This window comes from Sinocyclocheilus grahami, unplaced genomic scaffold, assembly GCF_001515645.1.
Source record: "Sinocyclocheilus grahami isolate Dianchi unplaced genomic scaffold, SAMN03320097.WGS_v1.1 scaffold293.1, whole genome shotgun sequence".
NCBI lineage: Eukaryota > Metazoa > Chordata > Actinopteri > Cypriniformes > Cyprinidae > Sinocyclocheilus > Sinocyclocheilus grahami.
Window position 1 is genome coordinate 898,396 of NW_015505472.1, and position 15,431 is coordinate 913,826.

Here is a 15,431-nt window from a genome sequence, read left to right on the forward strand (position 1 = left end):
TTTTTTAACATTAAAAGAAAAAACAATTATATATATATATATATATATATAAATATATATATATTTTTTTTTTTTAAATATTAAAAAATATTTATATCTGTTAATATCTATTAAACTATTAATATGTAAACATGAGTGTATTATTACACCCCTAATATATCCTATAAAAAAATCCGATAAAATGGGGCACAATGTACTGTACTAATATGAAGGAATTTTCTATATTTATTTATTCAACTATTCATTTATTTACTTACTTGCAGGTGTTTCACTTGTATTTTGAGTTTTGCACTTCATTCCATTGTGTTTTAGGGTTAACGGAAATGTCCGTAAAAATTTTTTTTTCTATTTAATTATTTAATTTTTTAAAAAATATTGTAAATAAGTTCTAGCAATAAAAGCTAGTTAAAAAAATGAAAATATTTCGATTAATTAAACATTTTACTCACTCACTCACAGCTGCCCTGTATTTCTATAAATGACATCCCTGCCTTTGTACAGAGAAGAAATGTCCTCCCATCCCTGCTGAGGACACACAATTATGCAAAATCTATTTTAACTGATCATCAAAGCAATGGCTTTCAAAAATTCTGCATAATCAGGATTATGAAGTTTCAAAAGCATAGGCCTGTTAGTTTTCATTACCAACTAGAAACCTGCACATCAACTAACATTTGGATTAAGGTTTTTTTTTTTTTCAGTTCTTGCATATTAGAGCACTCATTTGAATATTTATAGAACCCAGCAAAAGCACAGTAAAATGTTGGCTTTGGAAGTCCCAACGACACTGGCCTCTTTGCATCCTGTTGCGTCCTGTTTTCCATATTCTCTGGCTATAAAGAGAGCAGGAGCAGAGGAAGGGGGGAGGAGGGAGGGATACAGTATGTGTGGTACAGGAAACTCGCAGCTCTTTGACCCCGAGCCATTGCCTATGACAACGTAATTATGTGCATTTACTCATCTCTATGATTGTCTCACTGGAAACATGTAGCTTCAGATGATATGTTTATTTGAAAGAAATATCTGTTGTTGACTATCACAGTAATGCGGACGTGGAGTGTTTCTCACACTTTTGTTGTTATTTTGGATCTGTGTTGATTCTTGTGGAAGAGACTGTATCTTGCATTGCCAAGTATGCTTTAAAAGGACTTGTGTGTTCATTATCAGTGGATATTGAGCCATTTTATTAGATGGTTTATTTTTTATGATAAAAAGTGTATTGCATGATGCTTGCTTGAAATTTCTGCACCAATATTTACATGTTGCTATAGGCAACTTTGGTTTAGAGGTCATTTTCTCTTTTATATCACTTGTTTCAATGTCTCTCAGGCTTTTTCAACAAAGCCTTCTTCACTTTCGATGGCCATCTGCACAGAATATAGCCATAAAACGTTTTTATTGTGTGTCTAATGCAGTGCCGTCATTGTGACGCATAATTATAAAGCTTTTATCAAAATGAAATGTTGTGTAAGCATTAAGTTAATGTTAAAACTGATATAAGAACTTATAATGAAGATTCATCTTTAAAGGTTACCCACAGTTCATCCTGATAAATATTATTATTGTTTTTTTTAATTATTATTTAAACATGGCACTTCCTTCTTTGGGACTGGTGGAGCCACCGAGTTTATATCATTATCTGGTAGCTAGAATGATTAACCATGGGAACTATAATACTGCACATATAGCTGCCGGCTCTTATTAAATCCTTGAAAATCCAAGTGAAGGGCATTGTGCCACATGAACTTTGGTCTCATTTAGTCTTTGAGTACTTCCACTTGATCGCTCATATTTGGGTCACATCTGATTAGCATGCTACTGTGTTAAAGTCACAAATCAAAGCAATGAGAAATCAGCCGGATCTTCAAAATAACCTCAGTCTGAACAAGGAAAACTAAGTCAAGGAAAGTCATTGGACAAAAGGTTTAGTTCCAGTTATAACTTCTGCTTCACAGTTAAAATATGTTCACATTGTGAGTACATGTTAAAAAAGACGAACATAATCACCAGATCGTTATGTTTTAGTACATCACATCAAACATCTCATTTTCCCAAGACTGATCCAGCACAGAACCGAGCATTCAGAGAGAAGTGACGTGCCAGATAGTTTTCTGATGAGCAATGCTCCAGAACAAGCATATATACCCATGCCTTGTTCTGAAGTCTTTGTTCCTTTCAAAAGACTCATGTGAGACTCGAGTGATTGGCACACATACACTTCTGAGCATGTAATGAGGTTAGTTAGCATGCTTGACAATTGATAATTGCGCCGTGGTGAATTCTTGGGACTGGGCCGTTGTCAGAGTGCCAGAGAGGAAAAGTTGCCCTGGACCAAACCTGGAGTGGTTGTCACGTTCTTCCTCACCCGCTCAAGTATGGCTGGGTATCGTGTTCGATACTTTTTAGCACCGACCCGATTTGCCTCAATACCATCAATACTGCGTTTCAGAAAAGATCTCCGTCCACACTACACGACCAAAAATGTTAATGCTCATCAGTAAATCAGTGGAAAATGCATAGAAATGATGATTCTAAGCTATGCGTTTTGAAGCAAAAACGCACTAGTGTAAACGTAGCCTAAAAGATGTGGAAACTGAAAACTATTTGCACTGATTAATTTTGTTGGTTAGTTACATTTTGTTCCTTTGTGCAGTGGCTCAGGAGATCAGTCTTTGAGTCTGTAAAAACCTCAACGAGCTGAAAAATAAAACCAAATTTTTTTTTTGAGGTAATGTAATCTTGTTAAAATGGATTTAATAAAATTGGTATCGAAAAAAGTATCGCTCAGGAACCGGTATCGAAGTCAAGGTATCGGTACGATATACATTTTTTTGAATGATACCCAGCCCTACGCACAGCAGACGTCTTTGACATAAAGTCAGTGCTGTATTCTTGCCAGGTGTAATAACGTCCTTGTGATTAGCCATTATTGTTTTTGTAGACTTTGACAGCAGTTCAGTTACAGGTCATGCAGTCTGCGGCCCTCAGTGGATCTCATGGATCTTAACGGATGGCATCCAGTGCTTCAGTTATATCACCTGATCTTAATAGGGAATTATATTGAAGAAGTCAATGGTTTATGGTAGGATCAGAAAGAGATCAGATAGGGCCACCAACTGTTCTCTCAAGTGGAGAGTCAGTGCAGATAAAGATGGCTCAGAGAGCAATCCACTATTACAGGTTAAGCCCATACCTGAAGGGAATAACAAGATCAACAAAAAAATATGGAGAAACAAGCCAGGAGACTAAAATATCTCCATAGACCTGTTGTTGAAATGACAAGTCCACAGTAGATGGCACATTTGTCTGAGCTCAATACCATCAATACTGCGTTTCAGAAAAGATCTCCGTCCACACTACACGACCAAAAATGTTAATGCTCATCAGTAAATCAGTGGAAAATGCATAGAAATGATGATTCTAAGCTATGCGTTTTGAAGCAAAAACGCACTAGTGTAAACGTAGCCTAAAAGATGTGGAAACTGAAAACTATTTGCACTGATTAATTTTGTTGGTTAGTTACATTTTGTTCCTTTGTGCAGTGGCTCAGGAGATCAGTCTTTGAGTCTGTAAAAACCTCAACGAGCTGAAAAATAAAACCAAATTTTTTTTTTGAGGTAATGTAATCTTGTTAAAATGGATTTAATAAAATTGGTATCGAAAAAAGTATCGCTCAGGAACCGGTATCGAAGTCAAGGTATCGGTACGATATACATTTTTTTGAATGATACCCAGCCCTACGCACAGCAGACGTCTTTGACATAAAGTCAGTGCTGTATTCTTGCCAGGTGTAATAACGTCCTTGTGATTAGCCATTATTGTTTTTGTAGACTTTGACAGCAGTTCAGTTACAGGTCATGCAGTCTGCGGCCCTCAGTGGATCTCATGGATCTTAACGGATGGCATCCAGTGCTTCAGTTATATCACCTGATCTTAATAGGGAATTATATTGAAGAAGTCAATGGTTTATGGTAGGATCAGAAAGAGATCAGATAGGGCCACCAACTGTTCTCTCAAGTGGAGAGTCAGTGCAGATAAAGATGGCTCAGAGAGCAATCCACTATTACAGGTTAAGCCCATACCTGAAGGGAATAACAAGATCAACAAAAAAATATGGAGAAACAAGCCAGGAGACTAAAATATCTCCATAGACCTGTTGTTGAAATGACAAGTCCACAGTAGATGGCACATTTGTCTGAGAGTGGCCTAATTTTCCAAAACATCATTAGTCGGCATAAAAGAACACATTTTTACCTTTCGTAATAATATGAGACCAATCAGACTAGGGATGCACGATATTGGATTTTTGCAGATATCCGATATGCCGATATTTTTCAACTCATAGATGCTGATACCAATATATTAAATCAAAATATACTCATGCTATTATGACATCAATTACTGATTTATTTGATTAGAAACACCATGTTATTTGTGTATTTTACTTTCATTTTATTACAAGTAGGCCAACAGCGGCCTAAAAGGACTTACTGGATGGGCATTAGGACCTGGGGGAGGCTGCTGCTGCTGCTGCTGCACTGGCTAGTGACTGATGACTCTATATGGCACGCCACTCGCGTCATTCTGTACTTGTATTCTCAAATTAAATGTGGCAATCCAAAACAGTGAATCTAATCACCATTCAGGCAAAAGTTCGCTTCAAGAATGACTACACTGCCGACGTGATCTTATCGTTAGCACACCCTGAGCACATGTGAGTTATTCGTCTTATCAGCAAGGCATATCGACCTAATTTTTCCCATTGGGCCGATGCTGATGCTGATTTTACATTTTAAGCCATCATTGGCCGATTCGGATAATGTTCCGATAATATTGCGCATCCCTAAATCAAACCATAGTGTTTGCTAAGGCATGCATCACAATTAATATTGTTCATAGTATGGAATTTGAACAAAGTGCATGATTTTCAACTTACAGATGATTAATAGAATAATAAAATTTCCATACACTTCCCATACACTTGTTAATGGAAGAATAAAGTTTGCATATATGGCCTGAATAACCAGATGTATTTCCAATCAATTAAACTGGGTCTCGTATGTGTCTCAAAGTTTAAAGTTTGAGTGATCAGATTGCTATCCTTCTCGCATACTGGAGGGTGTTTACACTTGGCATTTTCATGATTCAATAGACATCTAATCAGTAAATATGCATGAAGTGACGAAATCTAAGTACTTCTATGAGACACAAGCATTGACTCTTTTGAGTTAGGCCAGTAAACAAATACCAGAAAAGGCCTAGCAACCACACAGAACACCCTAGCAATTTCTTAGCAACCACTCAGAAAACACTAAAGCTGTGCTTTTCATCTCTGACAAATGACAGAACAAAAGTCATTAATTTCCAATGAAGAGTAGTACAGGAGCTTCATGACGTTCCAACCAAATTTATGCAGAATTTGTGGATACAATTTAAGCTTCAGATGCATTGAAATATTTCAAGTTTTGCAGCTAAGATCGTACAGTATGTGACCACCTGACAGGATGTGATGAATTCTAATCAAAACTGTAAGTGTGAGGTAAGAATTGCCAACACTTTTGCACTAAAATATTAATTTTTAAATGCTATTTCTGTAAGTAGCCTTCCTGTACGTCCAACAGTAGGGAATACCTCAAGCAATGGTCATGGGTTTGATTCCCAGAGAATGCATGCTTTGGAAAAATGTATCTTGAATGCTAGTCGCTTTGGCTTAAAGTGTCAAATGTGAATGTAAAGTTGGCGGTTATGAATAATATCCAATATAATTATTACATAATTATTTGAATTGTTTATCCTTAGTAAACCTGCTGTGCTTTGCTTTCAAACATATTGACGGTCATTTATTTTCTGTGGACATACAGGTGCATCTCAATAAATTAGAATGTCGTGGAAAAGTTCCTTTATTTCAGTAATTCAACTCCAATTGTGAAACTCGTATATTAAATAAATTCAATGCACAGAGACTGAAGTAGTTATTTATATGTATTGTCAAGAGGAAAATGAAAAACAAGAGACCAAAAATGCAGATGAGCTGGAGCCAACTGTCAAAGAAACCTGGGCTTCCATACCACCTCAGCAGTGCCACAAACTGATCACCTCCATGCCACGCCGAATTGAGGCAGTAATTAAAGCAAAAGGAGCCCCTGCCAAGTATTGAGTACATGTACAGTAAATTAACATACTTTCCAGAAGGCCAACAATTCACTAAAAATGTTTTTTTTTTATTGATCTTATGAAGTATTCTAATTTGTTGAGATAGTGAAATGGTGGGTTTTTGTTAAATGTGAGCCAAAATCATCACAATTAAAAGAACCAAAGACTTAAACTACTTCAGTCTGTGTGCATTGAATTTATTTAATACACGAGTTTCACAATTTGAGTTGAATTACTGAAATAAATGACCTTTTCCACGACATTCTAATTTATTGAGATGCACCTGTATAGGCCTACACTATTTATTTATTTTACCATGGTGAATAAGTGGAGGGTGACAGCTGCTTCATGGCCAAATTGAAAGTTCTGCACATCTGCCACTAGGGAGCAAAATGCGAAAATCATATACAAATGTGGGACATAGTGGAAAGGGGTTTTACCAATGCCATTGCAACCAGAGCACACTAGGAATGATCTAGCAACCTCTCAGGACTCGCTAACAATTCTCTGGCAACCACTCAGAACACTAATATTGAGGCAGCCAGAATTGCATGGTCTAGTTTCAGTGTGTATTTGTTCATTATGCATATCAAGAATTTGAAGTGGCTAATGAATGTAAGTTGTTTTGTTATTTTCATTATCATCGTCTGTACTAGAGACAACCTTGTCGGCCTCCACTTGCAGCATGCTGAAAGACATTTTGTTTACGGTCACGTGGTTTGTGTTAAACAAAACAATTACTTTTCTGCATACTGCCAGCCAAGTCAGTGTTTAAACTTGTGTGTGTGTGTCTTCCAGAGCTGCGGTGTAGCTGCGGGGTGCAATGGAGGATGGGAAGCCTGTGTGGGCGCCCCACCCAACCGACGGGTTCCAGCTGGGCATGATAGTGGATATCGGTGCGGATGCCCTCACCATAGAACCTCTCAGTCAGAGAGGAAAGGTAAGACATCAGCTTTACTGCCCTTGAAATGCATCCTGTTAGCATTTATCCAGTGATCAAGCAGGTGGCGGCCATTGATTTAATGCCACATTATTGTGACTCATACGAGGGACAACTTAGCTTAGTTGCCAAGCACCTTTGATGCTCTATCCCTCCACTGAGACCAGGGTACCACAGGTGGTCATGTGATCAGCGTTTCTGCTAACGTGCTGAGTTTTTCCCACCGCACACTTGATTAACTTCATGATGTGTATAAAAGGCCTCCAGGTATCTGAGCAATAGGTAAAATGTGAGAACGTGTATGTGGAATTGTGCTGTGCCATGTAAGGGTGTCACTTGCAGGGGCTTTGAATAAGTAATGAGCTCTACCTGCTGCAGGTGTGCGAATCACGTTACACACAGTGTAGGTTCATTAGACTAAAAAAAGCCACCTGTGTCTCAGCTGCTTACATGCTCCCTTAGAGACTGTAGCACTGTGTGTGATATTTCTGAAAATGAAAAACCTGACAAAAGCGACTTGTGAGGACATTCTCACAAGGAAAGTTGACTAAATAATGTAATAACTCTTGTCTAAAAGTGGTGCAAGGTGTATTTTAGGGTTAGGGTTCATCCTCAGGATCTTTAATTGAAATATTGAAATAACATGTTAAAATTAAGTTAATATTAGTTCTGAATAATTGTATTATTATAAAAAAAAAAAACTTGCTCATTAAAGTTGGCATGAAGGAAAAGTTTAAAAAGAAAAAAATTTAAGGATGGACTTGATTTTGTCCATCAGGAATTGATTAGGTTGTCATTTGCTAATTGCTGTGATCTCATGTGAGTGACAGATTGCTGGAGGGGATTGATTATTGTCCCGTTCCTCGTGCTGGTGCAGACGTGTCATCAGAGGCTGTGTTTACACTTGTCATTAACATGTGACCTGTATCCGGATGTTGTCCATATACACATTGAAAAGACAAGTGTAAACTCGCTTCTGATCGGAATGTTATCCGATCAGCGTGTCCTGGTCCAGAGGTAGTCGAGGATGCATTGTGATCGGATCTCAGTGTAATGTAAACGCAATCCAGCCATCGTGTCTGCATTCGCAGGTCGACATCACGCCAAACGCCGTCCCCTCTCTCCCGATCTGTCGGATGAACAGAGCGCTAGTGAGACTCGTACATTTATTTTAATTTGCAAAATGTCCCGCGACTGACAATAGTTTTCAAAAGAAAACCCACCACTTCAGGTCGACTTTGCACCGCAGACTTATTTAAATATAGCGCGGGAAATACAGATCCAATCGGTTATCCAGATCGAGAAGTCAGCTGATGTTGCCAAGTGTAAACGCGCCATGTCCTGATTGACTGATGATCCGATCTGCTTGATCAGATCATGGTGATCGCATGTTAATGCCAAGTGTAAACGCAGCCAGAGAAGAGATGCCAGTGCAAAGGGGATGGGATGTTATTTTGATTAAAGATTACAGGGGTACATGATTTAAAAAAAGGAACGATGTACACGGATAAATCATTTATAATAAACACTGCAATATTCCATAAAAAATAAGAATAGTCCATTTTGATTTCATGTTGTTAATATTTGAAATTAAGTCATGTGGTGCAGCCAGACACATACACACAAACAAACAGAACAGGAAAAGATATCATAGATAGGTCGCCTGCAAATCCTTATGACTATTTGTCAAGGTCAGTAAGTCTGAAAATATCAGTTTTCTTTTTGACATTCTTATGACAAAGTCAGCTCAAGTTGTAAAATGTCATGTGGTGCAACTCCTCAGAAACGTATTAAAATAAGCAATAAATTAATTATATAATTAATATGAATTACTAAATTATAGTATTTATTATTTATTTATTATTAATCTTTTTTTAAACCCTAAATTTCTTAACTTTTTTTAATCTATTTCAAAACCATGTGAAACCAACAAGAATAATACAAAGAGTAAATTTCTAAGAACTGTAAGAAGCGATAGATTTTTTTTCTTCATCAGTGACTCTTATTTGTCAGTGGCACATTAGCTTTTATTAAACAAAGATAAACAATGTGTGAGAAGTTCCCACTTGAATATATATTAAGGTTGTGTGTGTTTTTTAGGTCAAAGAGGTAGATGATAACCATGACATTGAGGCAGATAATAACTTTAAATGGCTTATATAAAAGTGAGGGAGTGGAAAGTCAGGAAAGTCAGCAGGGATGAGATGAGTTGTCTGAGAAAGGTCAGCCTGTCTCATCTAGCTCTGAATAACGCACTGGTGTGATGGGCAGTTTTGGGTGTCTTATAATGTGTCATGTAATGGATTTCACAGCTTATGTTCTTACCTTTCACATTAACATGACTTTACTGTTTCTTCTCCACATTATGGCCACCATTAGACACAATCAGTCATGGCTGACCTAGCACCGCTCTTCAGTGTCGTTTGCGCAGTCGTAATGTATGAAGACCTTGAGTGTTTATAGCTTTACACCTCGCTGAAAGTAACCAGACAGAGTAGGAAATGAGAGAACAAACATCTGTCATCATCTACTTGTTTTTTGTCCCATTAATCTTCTGTGTGGTCGTAAATGGTGTGCGCTTTTAATAATATGGAGAAACAGGTCAATGTAGGCAGGTATTGTTAGGCCAAGTTTTTCATTTGGCCAGAGGTCACAAGAGTTGACAATGCTCATTTTGACTTTGCAGACGTTCCTGGCCCCCATCAATCAAGTCTTTCCTGCTGAGGACGATGTGAACAAACATGTTGAAGACAACTGTAAGTATAGTTGTAACCGTATCAGCCATTAGTATCATGTTGAATAGTTAATCTTATGATGTTCAATGATATTCCCATATTTACTTGGAATATATTTACTTACGTGTTTACATATTTACTTCCAGGTTCTCTAATGTATTTAAATGAGGCCACTCTTCTAAACAACATCTGTGTCCGTTACAGCAAAGACTTGATCTATGTAAGTCAAATTCCTGTTCTGAATTCTTGTTTTCCATAATTTCTGTGCCCTTTTCCAAGGCCAAAACTATGCATATACACAAATACTTGGCCAACTCATAACATAAGCAGGGTACAATTTGACAGATTTAGGGTGTAGACACATTAGCAAAATTTTGCAGAGAAAAAAGGTCCATTATCTATTGTCAATAGTGTAGTGATGCTGATGCATGAAGATCTGCTCACACAGAAGTCTTTCAAACCAAGTAAAAATGTCATTGATTTTCACCATAGGGAAATTGATTTTTAACAATTACTTATAAACATTTGAAAACAGACTTACTGTGAGCTTCGAGGATGTTAATCAATGGTATATGCTTTTGTTGAAGCCTTCAGCCCGCATTATTTCAAACTGTTTTTCAAATAATCGTGTTTAGCAGCGGAGTTCCTAATGGAAAAACTACATTACCCATGATTCTGTAAAGAGCAAATCATGCTAAAAGATCTCAGCAGTCAGTGCTCATAGCTGGCTGGCTTGTGACTTTTTTTTTAATCTCTATGGGAAAAATTTATGGAAAAAATACTTCCAGATCCAACTTCACAGAAAAGGTGAAAATTTAAAAGTCTTCACACATGCTCTATTGCTGTCCCCCCGTTTTCCATTGGTTAGACGAACAGATAGTCCCGCCCTAAGCTCACACCATTGTTGGAGCCAATGTTGATGTATTGGTAGGTTGGGTTGCTCATGGGTTTTTAAAGCACCACAGAACCTACCTGAGTTGTCTCTGCATATTAAAGGGGTCAAATGATGTTGCTAAAAAGAACATTATTTTGTGTATTTGGTGTAATGAAATGTGTTTGAGCGGTTTAAGGTTAAAAAAACACATTATTTCCCACATACTGTACATTATTGTTTCTCCTCAATGCAATTTCTGAAACGCGTTGATTTTTACAAAGCTCATCGGAAGGTTTAAGCATGTGACGGAAATGTTACGTCCCTTACCATACTGTGATGCCCTGTCCGGCCGGAGCGACGAGACAAAAACATGAAAACCCATTATAAACGAGGCGTTTGTTGCATCCAGTGGGGACATAATTACTGATTATAATGACTTGTACTGTCTTTTTATAGTACATAAAACCATGTCTGCATTTGTGATCGGAGAAATGACAAACAACAAGCGCTACTCTACACTGCTCAAAACTCGCGTTTGAATCGTCAGTGGCAAATTCTTTATAAATAAACAACCTACTTACAGTCTGTGAGTCAGAACAGCCGGCATTGTAGTCTACTCTACCAGGATCAGGAAACAGTCCTCCATAAAATGTGCTACACACATCTGAATATTTGGGTTGAACTGTTCTGGAACAGTGTTGTAAATACAACTTAACCACTGATTTCTAGTCGTGTCCTCTTTTGGAAGGCCAAACAAAGTAGTTTCGCTTTCACAAAGAAACGTCACACACAGCGGCCTTGAATGAGCGGCGGCTGGCGGCTAGAATGAGCGGTGGCCGGCAGATTCGACGAAGTAGCGTCCGGCCGGCAGGCTTGCGGCAACCACATGTGACGACCCCGGGCTGGACTCCGCTTCGTCCACGGGGAAAGCCGATCCGGCGAACCACATGAATATTTGGGTTGAACTGTTCTGGAACAGTGTTGTAAATACAACTTAACCACTGATTTCTAGTCGTGTCCTCTTTTGGAAGGCCAAACAAAGTAGTTTCGCTTTCACAAAGAAACGTCACACACAGCGGCCTTGAATGAGCGGCGGCTGGCGGCTAGAATGAGCGGTGGCCGGCAGATTCGACGAAGTAGCGTCCGGCCGGCAGGCTTGCGGCAACCACATGTGACGACCCCGGGCTGGACTCCGCTTCGTCCACGGTGAAAGCCGATCCGGCGAACCACAGTTGATGTATTTCCTCAGCGACCACCACGGATCAGCTCTAGGCATGACGCGGATATTGTCCTCTTTTGGAAGGCCAAACAGAGTAGTTTCGCTTTCACAACGGAACACACAGCGGCTCCACGACATGGCAGCGGCGGCAACAATACTACAGTGAGAATAAAAGTTAAAAGCCTTCTTTCTTTGCGTCAACATTTGGGCGGCTTTATGCAAATCTTCCCACATCGTGACGTAGATATGTGGGGGCGTGTTAGAACGAGACGGTTTAGGTAGGTGTGGCTGACTCTTAACTTTTATAAAGAATATCTCTTTGGATTTGAGACTTTAGTCTTTGCAACTTTTATGCACTAAGAGCTTGTAACACTCCAAAGAGAAAGGAAAAATGGAAATTGCATCATATGACACCTTTAAGCTAAGCAATTTAAATTACACCCATAACCTAAATATGTATAACAAATTGCTTGTCTGATGAATTAAAGCCTCTTTTAATGAAACTGCACTTACAATTTTTAACAGATTTGGGTCATTAAATCTTAAAAAAAATGCATGATGTATTCAAATATTTTGCTTAACAATCACCTCAGGGCAGTGTAGGGCGTAGATCTCATTGGCAGGCATGCCTGCAGGTATGGAGCTGATGGGCATGTTATTGTCGTGCTCCAGTAGCCCTTATTAGCCTCTCATCTGAGAGACGGCAGTCCCACTGTCAGTGTACGCTCTTCAGCACAGTTCCTGAGCCTGTCAGGAGATGACCCAGCTAGCATGATTCACGTCTCAGATGACCCAGCTAATCCTGCTCAGACGCTATCAAGTTGCCCAATGCACTTAATTAGGTCCTGTGAGGTAGTGACGCTCCACACGGCGCAGCTAACCTGAAAGTATGATGCTTTGAATGACACTGGTTAAAACATCAACAATTGTTGGGACTTCAGCCATTGATCTGTTTGTCCAAAATATGGAAGACTGCAAATACAAAATCACACAAATAACAATGCACGTTTTAAATGTTCTCTGACCATGCGTTTTATTTCAGACGTCTGTGGCTAACATCCTGATTGCTGTGAACCCGTATTTCGACATCCCTAAACTCTACTCCCCAGAGACCATTAAGAGCTATCAGGGACGCTCATTGGGGACACTTCCCCCTCATGTCTATGCTATTGGTGAGTGGGCATTTGAACGTCTGTCTAATAGGACACTTGAGGATTCAGTTCTAAGTCTTTCTTTTTTAGAAATTTTTTTTTTTAGATGGCTACAGTGTTGACAGTGATTTTAAGAAATGTCTGTCTCTCTCTCTGTCTCTGTCTCAGCGGATAAAGCCTACAGAGACATGAGGGTTCTGAAGATGAGTCAGTCCATCATTGTGTCTGGTGAATCGGGTGCTGGAAAAACAGAAAACACTAAGTTTGTTCTCAGGTATGATAACTGTTAGTATTTTTATTGAATGACGAAAACACTTCAATTAGTATTTCTCACATGCATACAGGGTCCAAATTTAGAAAAAAATGGTTTTTGCCATACCTGACAGTAGTGATGAAGTTAGGACAATATTTCTTTTTAGACATGAAAATATATTTTTTAATAAAAATTATAATTATAAAAAAATATTATGGCGTGCCTATGGAACTGTTCAAAAACATGATAACCCATTGTGGTTTTCATTTTTGTGACTTGATATGAGGATTATTCAGGGAGCCTGAATAAACTTTCTGTAATAGTGTTACACTACCATGCAAATTTTGGGGTCAGAAATGAATATTTTATACAGCAAGGGTTCATTAAATCAGTCAAAAGTGACCCATAAAGATGTTTATAATGTTAAAGAAGATTTCTGTTTCAGATAAATTATTACACACGACTATTTTTACAATGATAATAATAAGAAATGTTTCTTGAGCAGCAAATCAGCATATTAGAATGATTTCTGAAGGATCATGTGATACTGAAATGCAGCCTTGTTGAGACTTCTTTCAAAAACATTGAAAAGTCTCACTGACCCAAAACGTTTGAATGGTAGCATGTTGCAGTGCTCAGTAATGTTACTGGTAAGTAAATATGTTTTGTGTTTTATTGAACAAGTTTTGTCATTTTCACCATGTCTTGATCTGCTTAATTTCAGGTATTTAACCACATCTTATGGAACATGTCAAGATATAGATGAGAGGATTGTTGAGGGTAGGTTCTCCAAAGACACTTTGAACTGGTTGTGTCTAGTGCAGTAATGTCTGCTTTTTGCATATGATGCAAAATCTGTTTTTAAATAATGTGTCTGTTCCGTGCAGCCAACCCCTTGCTTGAAGCTTTTGGAAATGCAAAGACTGTCAGGAACAACAACAGCAGCCGGTTTGGAAAGTTTGTGGAAATTCACTTTAATGAGAAGGTAAACTTTCTCTTACTCTGAAGGCTAGAGTGTGATCACTGTAAGACTTGGTTACTAATTGCGTTCATTGTGTCTTCAGAATGCAGTTGTGGGCGGATTTGTCTCACACTATCTGCTGGAGAAGTCTCGGATTTGCATGCAGAGTACAGAAGAGCGAAACTACCATATATTTTACAGACTTTGCGCAGGGGCATCCGAGGACATCAGGAACATGCTTCATCTCAACTCTCCGGACAACTTCCGGGTCAGTTTCCTGTGTATTGTGTGTGTCAGGAATATGGAAAGCATTTTACCAAGCTTAGACACTCTGTTCAACAGGAAACCTTGAGACTTTGTATTATAATTGGTGCAATGAAAGCAATCTGACAACTGTGACCATAGCAAACAGACTGTATCAAAGCACACAACTGCAGGAAGTGTCAACTGAACACGTCAAATAAAATCCAATATGTGATTTTCAGGCCTTATATACAGTAAACATTAAATACGTGAGACCATGAAAATGTATATGTACCACTAGATGGCATATTTGCTTTACAATGATTAGGAATGTATGTTTGGTCTCATATATTAACTTCCCTCACTGTGTGTTTGTGTTTCACTCAGTATTTGAATCGTGGCTGCACCCGATACTTTGCAAACAAGGATTCAGATAAACAGATCATGCAAAACAGGAAAAGTCCTGAGGTACGTAGAATCATCTGTGTTTGGGAATCTCTGGGTCAGTAACTTGATGAGTCCGTGTCCTCCTTCCTGCATTCTGATACACATTTGTGGCAAATTTAACGTAATAAACAGCCCTAAGCTAAGCTGTAGTTAAGATTTCAGAATTATTTTTGATGTATGATCAAATCCTTGCGTTTTTGTTTGTTTGTGTAGTACAATTAAAGGGGTCATATGATGCTGCTAAAAAGAACATTATTTTGGGTATTTGGTGTAATGAAATGTGTTTATGCGGTTTAAAGTAAAAAAAAACACATTATTTTCCACATACTGTACATTATTGTTTCTCCTTTATGCCACGCCTTTTTGAAATGCGTCGATTTTTACAAAGCTCATCGGTCTGAAAAAGCGAGGTGTGCTGTGATTGGCCAGCTATCCAGTGCGTTGTGATTGGCCGA

The 15,431-nt window shown here is 38.4% G+C and overlaps 1 protein-coding gene across 1 annotated transcript in view; it reads left to right on the forward strand.

Moving 5' to 3' along the window:
- The window catches only part of LOC107600844 (unconventional myosin-VI-like), a 64,364-nt gene that overhangs the window by 890 nt on the left and 48,043 nt on the right, over positions 1-15,431 (forward strand). Inside the window, exons 2-10 of the mRNA XM_016292816.1 lie at positions 6,952-7,093; positions 9,780-9,849; positions 9,975-10,048; positions 12,964-13,093; positions 13,241-13,346; positions 14,050-14,105; positions 14,213-14,310; positions 14,390-14,554; positions 14,917-14,997. Coding sequence (XP_016148302.1) covers positions 6,977-7,093; positions 9,780-9,849; positions 9,975-10,048; positions 12,964-13,093; positions 13,241-13,346; positions 14,050-14,105; positions 14,213-14,310; positions 14,390-14,554; positions 14,917-14,997 — 897 coding nt within the window. The 5' untranslated portion in view covers positions 6,952-6,976. The remainder of the gene's footprint in view (positions 1-6,951; positions 7,094-9,779; positions 9,850-9,974; positions 10,049-12,963; positions 13,094-13,240; positions 13,347-14,049; positions 14,106-14,212; positions 14,311-14,389; positions 14,555-14,916; positions 14,998-15,431) is intronic.